General features: G+C 29.5%; 1 protein-coding gene across 2 annotated transcripts; it reads right to left on the reverse strand.

Annotated features, from left to right (window-relative positions):
- Window positions 1–3,654: 3,654 nt before the first annotated feature.
- On the reverse strand, window positions 3,655–8,235 carry LOC149477476 (uncharacterized). 2 transcript variants are annotated; one of them, XM_089710521.1, is made up of 3 exons: window positions 8,146–8,235; window positions 7,873–8,030; window positions 3,655–6,429 (listed from the first exon to the last, which is right to left on the reverse strand). In XM_089710521.1, the coding sequence occupies exons 2-3, from the start codon at window positions 7,984–7,986 to the stop codon at window positions 4,438–4,440; spliced, it is 2,106 nt and encodes a 701-aa protein (XP_089566647.1). In that variant the 5' UTR covers window positions 7,987–8,030; window positions 8,146–8,235; the 3' UTR covers window positions 3,655–4,437. The 2 variants fall into 2 exon arrangements, with proteins under 2 accessions (XP_089566647.1, XP_089566648.1); XM_089710522.1 differs by lacking the exon at window positions 8,146–8,235 and having other exon boundaries at window positions 7,873–8,117.
- Between the last annotated feature and the right edge of the window lie 3,010 nt (window positions 8,236–11,245).

An 11,245-nucleotide genomic window follows, 5' to 3' on the forward strand; every position in this document is an offset into this window, starting at 1 on the left:
TGTAATTTACAATTTACATATAACTAAATCTAGTATAAATATAACTACATTGACTCTAGTCAGTAACGTATACAAACAATATTATGGTGTAGAAATTCTAATAAAAAACTCACAATGCAATACATCTTATTCAGTTTCAAATATTAATTTCCTACATGCATTATTATTTATTCATATACATGCTTTGCGCGGTCGTTCATTATATTTTTAAAGTTAAAAATTACATTTCTGAAGGAATATGATTACTTATATGATACCTATTATAACAATTATAGGTGAACAAAATGACCAATTTTTTGATTAGGCACAGGATCTATCTATCTACTATACTTAGGTATATTATAAAGCTGAAGAGTTTAGAAATAAGAAAGGGTGATGATATGTATAAATAAAGAAATCCGGTTACTCTCATATTCCCTAAATTGGTTTAAAAAAGGCTGAAAAAAGTCAAAATGTGTTCGATGCATTCGTGTTTTAGGAGGCGCGGTAAGAACGACACAAATAAGCATGTCATTTAAAAATATGTACATAAATAATATAAATATTATGATTTGTTGGATTCCAAAACATAATTCTTACAAGTGAAAATGAAGATTATACCTACAGGTACTTAATTTTTTGCTATAATAATTTAATATTACAATTTACAAAAAATGATATCTGAATGCGGCATTGTGATCGATTTTCTTTCTATTCTTTAAATTTTCAAAATCTTCAATTCAATAAAAACTACCTATCTGATAAAAAAATTCTCTTCGATCTGAAATTAATTGAAACAAAAGAGAGATTGTTATAATTATTCAATGAAATCTTATATATAAAATTCTCGTGTCACAATGTTAGTCTGCATACTCCTCCGAAACGGGTGGACCGATTCACATGAAATTTTCTGTGCATATCGGGTAAGTCTGAGAATCGGCCAACATCTATTTTTCATATGTACCACGGGCGAAGCCGGGGCGGACCGCTAGTAAATATTTATTATTTTTATACTTGAAATTAAGATAATAAAATTATGTAACGAAACTGCATGAATTAAATTAAAAAAACACCGCCATCTAGTGCTAAGTAGATGAAATAATAATTACGAATAATTCACGCCATCTAGCAATGAGTAGAAGAACAAACCGAAGAGAAAAATATGTCACTATGATAATCCCGCTATTCTTCCAAAATTTAAACTTCAATAAAATTACAAATAATAAATAAAATTTAAGAAATATGTCCACATATTTTCTGTTACAATTACAATATTTATACATAAAAATATATATATTCTTTGATAAGTACACATTTTACAAAAAAGCGCCATCTATTATGCACTAGAAATACTATTTAAACTTACACAACCGCTTCTTTTCAGATTGTTCGTTTACTCATCACTAGATGGCGCGAATATAACTGCAACTAATATTCAGTAATTAAAAAATTACTAATACAACTACTGGATACTAGATGGCGCTATTTTTAATTGTAAGATGTAAAAAAAAAGATTTCTTCCATTATTTGTAACTTTTTTAGTATGAAAGAAATGGTGTGAAATATAATTTCATACTTTTGTACTAGAATAGTCACAAACAATGGAAGAAATATTTTTTACCTAATATTTTAAAATTACGCCATCTAGTATCAAATATTTGTTGATATGCTGCGACTATTTGTTTTTCTACTCAACACTAGATGGCGCTAATGTAGATTTTTAACAAATATTCATAATTACTAATACAACTATTTGATACTAGATGGCGTAATTTTAAAATGTTACGTAAAAAATATTTCTTCCATTGTTTGCAACTATTCTAGTACAAAAGAATGAAATTATATTTCACACCATTTCTTTCATACTAAAAAAGTTACAAATAATGGAAGAAATCTTTTTTTACATCTTACAATTAAAACTAGCGCCATCTAGTGTCCAGTAGTTGTATTAGTAATTACTTAATTAGGAATATTTGTTGCAGTTATATTCTCGCCATCTAGTGATGAGTAAACGAACAATCTGAAAAGAAGCGGTTTTGTAAGTTTAAATAGTATTTCTAGTGAATAATAGATGGCGCTTTTTTGTAAAATGTGTACACAGTTTATCAAAGAATACATATTTTTATGTATAAATATTGTAATTGTTACAGAAAATATGTGGACATATTTCTTAAATTTTATTCATTATTTGTAATTTTATTGAAGTTTAAATTTTGGAAGAATAGCGGGATTATCATAGTCTACTTGACATTATTTTTCTCTTCGGTTTGTTCTTCTACTCATTGCTAGATGGCGTGTATTATTCGTAATTATTATTTCATCTACTTAACACTAGATGGCGGTGTTTTTTAATTTAATTCATGCAGTTTCGTTACATAATTTTATTATCTTAATTTCAAGTATAAAAATAATAAATATTTATTTCATTGAATAATTATAACAATCTCTCTTTTGTTTCAATTAATTTCAGATCGTAGAGAATTTTTTTTATCAGATAGGTAACTAGTTAAGTATTATTGAATTGAAGATTTTGAAAGTTGTTAGACGAAATATAAAATACACTCATAACACCAAGCCCAAGTGTGAGATTTGTCAAAAGAGATTTGCTAACCAGAATAACTTAAAACGGCATATGATAATACATAGCGGAATCAAGGAATTCGTCTGTGATATATGCTCGAAACGGTTCAACCAAAAAATAACAATGCAAACACACAGACTGACGCACATCAACTCGACAACTTGTAATCTCTGCGACACAGTGTTTGAAGATAAAGCTGCCTTAACATTGCATAAAGAATCTGACGAATGCACAAGATCGATGTATTTTAAGTAAATAATAGAGATCACTTTTTTTATAAAATAAAATAATGTAATAAAATATTGATAATATTATTACACTAAGATTATACAATTTCAACTCATTTATTTCTTGTATTCTTCTCTTTTATTCACTTCTTATTTATTATCAAGCTTTACTCGCGACTTCTTTCAAACACAGAAACTAAACCTGAAATGATGCGGTTTTTTTTCGGGATAAGATTTTTATATAACTTCTACTATCTAGATCTGAAACTTTTACACTTAATTTGCATTTGCAAGTACCTATTTAAATATCAAATTGCATTGTTATTTGTAAGCATTGGCACCTTATCATTATTAGACCTTATTCTTAGTTAGGTGTACCTTTACATGAAGAAGAAACCTATTGAATGGTAACGTAAATATAAAAATGGTTAGGTTAATCATTTTTTGCGATAGTAAACTGTGTATTTTCGTTTAAATAGACAGGGCATTTATGTAAAACTAATTTTAATTAACCTTATAATACATACATAAACGAATTTACTGTGTTCTTTTATAGAATGGTAGTTATTATGTACAATAAATAATAATTACTAATTTACCGTGTATACCTACTTATGTTACCGGCAATCTGTGTGATGCAGCATAATATTATAAAAAAAATTGGGTATTTAACTAGCTGTTTGGCCTGGATTCGCCACTGGTATATGTCTATACATATCTAACGCGGAAATAATTTTTGACATCGGTCCATTAGTTCTTGAGATTAGCGCGTTCCTACAAAACATACAAACTCTAATAAATATATTTTTAACTCTTAAAAAAATAAAATAATTTATTGGGGAAGGAAGGTTAAATAAAACAATTACGTAATTATAAATAAATTTTAATTCAGGTATAAAAAATCCTGCCTAGTGTTACATGCGTCTCCTTTCTCACATATCAGCTATTTAGTATTTACCTAAATATATTTGTTTCAACAAAATTCTAACAACTATAAGAATTATGGTTTTTGGTATTCGACACAATTTATATTCAAATTAAAATAAAATATTAATATCGCCACAAAATATACTAAATGACCTGAAGAATGACCTAAGTATTTATGTTACTTCTCATAGAAAAATTAGGAAGATGTTTAAAAATTTAATAACTTTTCATTATTAATTTTAATTAATTTTAGGATAAACAAAATAATGCGATTTCTCTGATTCTAGTTTCATTTTGGGTTAAAATAAATTGGTAAGTTATGTTAAAAGTTTTTAAAATACTTCAGGCACAAATATATTTAAAGAAACAATTAAATACCTAAACTATATCATCATATTACTATAGAACTAAAACACTAAGATCCTAGTAATAACAAACATTCTGTGATATTTCTGTACTTATATTAAAATTTATAAAAAGTTCGCATGTTTTCTACAAAATTGTCAGTCAAAATGTCTATCTAACTAAAGCATTACTATTTTCTATTTATTCTATTAATTATTTATTGCTATACATTTTATTTGAGGTCTGAATTTGGCGACTTTAACAAGTATTACTTATCTATACAATACGCTTTGCGCTGTATACATTAGTTACTAGTGAAACAAAATTCCATTTCCGAACATAATTCGAAAATATTATTCAACCTTCTCTAAAACCTATTTAGTACTTATTCCAAGGCATATTGTCAATCGAATGTTTTCTCAACTTGTGTTTCTTCAAATATTTCGAATCGATAAATGCCTCCCCACAAATTGTGCACACATAAGGCCTCTCACCCGTGTGAGTTCGTAAATGTACCACCAAGTTTCCTTTTAACGCAAAGAACTTCATACAAACTGAACATCCAAACTTTTTCTCTCTTGTATGCGTTAATTGATGTGTTCTTAAGTGCGTCTTAGTTTTAAACCGTAGTGAACACAATTGGCAAGGGAACGGCCTCTCGTTTGTGTGAACTCGCTCATGCATTATCAACATCGCTTGACTCGCACATCTCTTGCCGCAGATTGTGCATTCAAACCTCTTCATTTGTTTATTACCCTTTTTATCCTCCAACCTCTCTATAATGTGCGTTTTTTCTATATGCTGGTCCAATGCTGATTCTAGCGAGAACATTTTCTTACATATGGAACATGCATAACCCAAGAGTTTTCCCAAATTCGTTGTTACTTCTTGTCTAACTGTCTTCATTAGTTCTTCTTTGACGCGATTGATTTTCGATCTTGTACATTCGTCAGATTCTTTATGCAATGTTAAGGCAGCTTTATCTTCAAACACTGTGTCACAGAGATTACAAGTTGTCGAGTTGATGTGCGTCAGTCTGTGTGTTTGCATTGTTATTTTTTGATTGAACCGTTTCGAGCATATATCACAGACGAATTCCTTGATTCCGCTATGTATTATCATATGCCGTTTTAAGTTATTCTGGTTAGCAAATGTCTTTTGACAAATCTCACACTGAGGCTTGGTGTTATGAGTGTATTTTATATGTTGGGTTAACGCATTTCGTCTCACAACTTGGTTACAGAATGGGCAAGACACTACTGGTCCTGTTGATCTATGGAGTAGTGTATGGCCAGTTAATATTTCTGCTGTTTCAAAACCTTTACCACAAAGGTTACATAAGTGTTCACCTGCTGGGTTGTGTTTGTATTGATGTTTCTCAAATTCTGCTAGATCTTCAAATTGTTCCCCACAATCACAGAGGAATGTCCCATCCTCTTGTTGCAATACAGTCGCTATTTGCCCTTCATCTGTATATTCAATAACAAATTCTGAACCATCAACTTTCAATATCTGAAACTGTGAATTATCGTCACCCTCGCACAATATAATTTCTTCTTGTGCCATATTATCGTCATTTTCATTCGATTCCTCTTGTGTTGCTGTTAAATACTTAACATTTTCGTCATTTTTAAGTAGAATAGTCTTTTCAAGACCAGATGGAGTGACGATTTTGATTAAATTTCTTGGATTGAACTCTTTGACTCCATCTGTAAGAGTAACCGTAATGGGATTGTCTTTATCATTGGTATTGTCAATTGTAATAAGTTGGTCTTCATTTGTGTCTACGATATCCAGCGCATTTGCAAAATCAACTTCATTTTCATGACCTTCTTCATTCTCTAAAATAGTTTCCGGAACACTAGCTGAAACTTTTGTGTTTGATATTAAGAATGAATCGATACAGCTCTGCAAGGAATCGTTTTGTATAACATACTCATTTGTATCTGCATTCTGTGAATTTGAATCTTCATTTATACAAATATTGACCTCTTCATGCTCAACTTCTTTCTTAATAGGAGCTGGAAGTGTCAGCGGTTTCTTATCATTCTTATCATCCCCATCTTTAGGGTCATCGATAACTAAGACGTAATAATAATCGTCATCATCCATAGGTTCTGTTTTAATTATGGATTCCAATTTCTTCATAGATTCCTTTGTTTTATCCTCGTCACTCATATTTTGGTTGGAATTCATATGTTTTTCAATCTGTGACAGTAACTCATCTTTTATATCAGCAGGAATGGTATTGAGTTGTGTTTTTAATTCATTATCCATTTTTAAACATTGTTCCCTGAATTCATGAGCCGATTTCATTATTGTAAAGCAACAGTCGCACAGCCTTTGGGGTAGCCTGTCGTCTTCTGTAACCTGTAATAAAAAGTATTTCATTGTATTAATATACACATGGTAATGTGAGTCTGTCTGTCTGTGTTTAGTAATTTCTAGTTTAACATGGTAGAAAATTACATATAATATAATATGTATCTATATTTTTTATGTGAAAACTATACATATGATAGAAATGTGTATAGTAAATTAATGTTTAATTTTTCTGAAAATCACATTAAGTATAGAATTAGCTTTAATTAATGCAAGTTAATTACCAATTTGTTTTACTATCAGTTATTATGATTAATTATGCTACACTACATGAATTATCATTTATTAATTTTATTCATATCAATGAGACATTCATTTATATATGAGTTTTATAGTTTGTCTATAAATATCTTAGCTGTGCGTTTGGACAAATCATGTTAAAATTAAGTACTTCTAGTGTGTTTATTTAATGTGTTATTCTGGTTTATGTATATAACCTGTATAGCTGTGAAGTTTCATCCAAATCCGTCCATTCTACATGAAAGAGTAACAAACATCCATCCATCCATACTTATAAATTTTCACATTTATAATATTAGTATGATAATTTTATTAAAATTTTACATATAAACATAGTGCAAAGGTGACCGAATGACTCACTGATCTATCAATACATAGCCTAAAATACTGGACCAAATGGGGTAAAATTTGCTGGCAGAGTTTTCATAAATTCTACTCTCAAGGGGATATATAGGGGGGAGTGTAGGTTTGCACAACAGCAACGTCTAGTTAAACAGATATACAGGTAATCCTGATGATAATGTGTATGTGTTGTTTAGACAAAATGTGTATTTATTATTATGTATGTTAACAAGAAATTTATGTGAGGATATTATATACCCTTGCCTCAATTTCGGTATATACCGTACACAAAAAGTAAAGTATTGTAGGTTATGTTAATTATTAGAGAGAACATACGTAATATTCTTAGTGTCTATCATGTATAATGTAATTTGAATTAAGTTATTTGAAGGTTGACAAATTAAAATATTAATAACTGAATAGATTGTTTAATCATGTTAGTCTTGTATTTTTAACTGGAGATCATATTCCTGACCTTTTTGTAAGATAATAGGAGGAATATGATGATTGTTATTCCAAATTGTAAAAATATTAATGGGCTTTTAGTTAGGTATTAAACATAACAATGTACATAGTTGTTAAATATATTATTTACCTTGTGAACTTGTTAAACCAATCTTTACATAAAGCAAATGATTTTATCAGCCTATATCTGTATACAAGATATACATCTTTTTAAAATTTTAATTTTCAAACTCTGGTTGAATTGATACATTGTCAATTTTGACATTATCCCTCGAATATTATTAATGAAAATTATCAGATAATTAATATTTAACCATTATTACTGTAAGCTATTGAATAAGTAACCGTAATAAGCAATGGTTAGCTTAAATATGAGCATTTTACCTCAATAGATGTTGTCTCCAAAAACTTTTCTTTAATATTTTCATCGTTGTCTAATATTGACACTGTTGTGTCCGGCGAAAGACAGCATCGACATAAATTTGACCACGATTCCATTTTTGATTAGAACGTATCGTACATTACTATTCCGCCAGGAAAATCTGAAAAATATTTATATATTCGTTTAGAATCCATTGTTTTGACAGTCATTTGCTTATAATCAGAGACCACAATAAATAAACGTAGGTATCCAAAGAGTAAAAATTATCTACGGACCTTGTCCATAAAGACGATCTATTGCAATTTATAGACAAGAGAGCGTAGCAAGATGGCTGCACAACGCGGTACACGAGATTCCACCGGAAATAGTGTCAACTGTCATGAAGTTGTCTCATGTTCGCATTGCGTTCGCTTGGCCACAGATTAAATATAACAATTTTACGGTTTACATAAATAATAAATATATAAGAATCATAAATCTTACATAAAATCATTGAGATAATATTAATAATATTATCTCAATGCATAAAATAGATAAATTACGAATATTTAATTGTTTTTCAGGAATATTAGTTTAAAATAAAAATAAAGAGGTTTGTTTAAATAAATCTGTGATTTATTTTTGAATTAAGGTTTTAATTTTAATTCCATCAACCAGATATGCCATATCGTTAGTTCAAGGTTTGTTTGTTAATTTTGTTTATTAACAACAAAAAAAATATATTGTTTGGTTTTTTTTTCATTATTAGTTTATAAGCATTTATTATCGTTTGTTCTTCAATCAATAACGTTTGTTAGAACATTTAATTGCCGTTTTATTGTTTATTTTGCAATTTTGAATTATGTGAATCATAAGTAAATGTACATTTGGATCAACAAGTTTTTGGATTTAAGGCCATAGACAATTAGACTTCTAGTACGAGAGTGATCAATAATCAATAATTATTTTATGTTAACAAAATTTAACATAATTTTTATTATAATATTTGGTTTAAATACATTCTTACTACCAACTATCTATAAATTTGATATTTATGTGTGTATTGCCTCTAAATTGTTTATACTTTATAGCGTACTGTTTTTTTTAACTTTAAAAACCTTTTTAATAAGTTACAAATAGCTTCCCTAAAAAAATATAATTAGAAGTTGATTACTTTAAAAAATATCGTTGAGTTTTGACTTTGTAATAATAATATAGGTAATATTATTATTAAATTTAATATGATATGAAAATTATGGTTGTAATATGTTATTAATTATTTGCTAGTCTATAGTTCCGGCTCATAAACGAAGTGCATAAGTTAGTGCCTAGCAGCTCGTCCCGGCTCCGCCCTATTTCAATACTATTTTTGTATCATGTTATTTTAACATTATTCGTGAGACGTTTGCGCTAGCCGCAGGCAGACATGAATAAAATAGTTAAGTTTAGCAAACGTTTCAAAGCCAGAAAAGGTTTGTGTACAATTTTGGCATTAAAAGTTAGATAGGGTAGCCACTTTTTAATTTAAGAAGAAAACATAATAATGTTTCAATATTATTTTGGTAATCTGCGAGATGCTACTCGACTATTTTAAACGCAATTTATTCAGCAAGCGTGGTCAGTGGTACCTAAATTGATTTACCTGTTTTAATGGTTCTGTATCAAATGGCTAAGACAGGACCGTATGTATTACTGGTGACTGGGGCTTAGCTTTCGTCGTATGTCGGTCACCAAGTTGTATTTCATAAACCGTGGTAGTTATACATTTGAAAATTTCAAAGATGACTGAATATTGCCGCTATAACAACAAATACTAAACAACGAAATAAATATTTAAGGGGCAACATGCTGAAGATATTTTATAATTGAATAGTGGCAACCCTATACTGCGTGGGCGGTCATAATTTAAGCTCTTGGTCCAACGGAAACTGGCCCATCTTTCATCGGCCGGGTGAAGATGATTTATTTATCAACCATCTCATTAAACATTTATAAGCTTTATGATAAATTCGCATAATTATATTACTTATAACTAGATTTCCGCCCGCGGCTTCGCCCGCGTTTTCAAAGAAAAACTCCCGTGGGATTTCCGGGATAAAACCTATCCTATGTGTTAATCCAAGTTACCTTCTATATGTGTGCTAAATTTCATTGTAATCGGTTCAGTAGTTTTTACGTGAAAGAGTAACAAACATCCATACAAACTTTCACATTTATAATATTAGTAGGATTTTTACTTTATTTGAAAATATGAGAACTATTATTCTGGCTTTGTTAGTTTTTTATGTGAATGTAAATTGTACGAAGTTTTGGTGATTTAAAAATCGTCGATGAAATGATAATGCTGATGCTGTTCGTTTAATAACTACGATTAAAGTAAATTCTGGCTTGAGACGTGCCTTTTAACGTAGATAGGTTACAAGGCACGTATAAAAAGGTGGAGCGATACACCTTTTTACTTATATCGCACTTACGTACTACAGAATATGTAAAGTCCGTATCTTAGATCCATATGGATCTTCCACAGCGAAATGTAGAGTTATAGCCTGCTAGGAAGAAAAATATCTCACCGCTTTTAGATAAATAAAGGATTTTCCATGGGATCGGAAATGAAGCGATAGCAGTGAATGCTTTGTAGGAGGCAGTTTATAAGATTTCGATGAGAATTTTTGTTTGTTCGTTTTAAAAGAAATTACATCATTACAAAGTTAATTAAACAGGGTGACTGGAAATTCGACGTGATCCTTCAAAGGGGTTATACTAGAGGTCATTTGCAACAAAATAAGTCCAGTTAATCAGGGGTCCAAAATGGATGGTTATTACTTTTTTACTTTCCACTGTATGTTTTTATGTATATAAATTAGACTTTGACCCACTTTTAAAGATATATTTGAATCTGTATAAGTACGTATCAAGTTAATTTATTGTATTCGTTATCAATAAATAATAATAAGTATCAAGAGTTTATCGTATTATCCTGAATAAGCAATAAAATAATATAAGAGGTAAATAAAAAAGTATTAGATATTGACATACAAACATTAGCCTAATGGTGGCAAAAGAAAGCCTTGATCAATAGTTGGTTTATCTATAAGAATTTCTGCAAAACATCGAACTATATAATATAGAGGAACGGCTATAAATCACTTACCCTACAACCTGAACGCTCCTTACATACGTTTTATTTAAAACTCTTTACTATTGGTCCTCGAACTGAAGTCACGAACAAGAATTTAGTGTAAGTTCCTTTGTGATACAGACAACCCATGCAGACAACGCTCTTTTATAAAACTTCAATATCAATTACACTCACAAACTATTTTATTTTGAATGATTATATAATTCTATTGTATCATACTAAGAAATAAAAAGTGTGTTTCAATAATTTTAATTGCG

Source organism: Colias philodice, chromosome 25 (genome assembly GCF_061535455.1).
Source record: "Colias philodice isolate Cphi_HAF_F1 chromosome 25, ilColPhil1 Martin Lab GWU primary, whole genome shotgun sequence".
Lineage (NCBI taxonomy): Eukaryota > Metazoa > Arthropoda > Insecta > Lepidoptera > Pieridae > Colias > Colias philodice.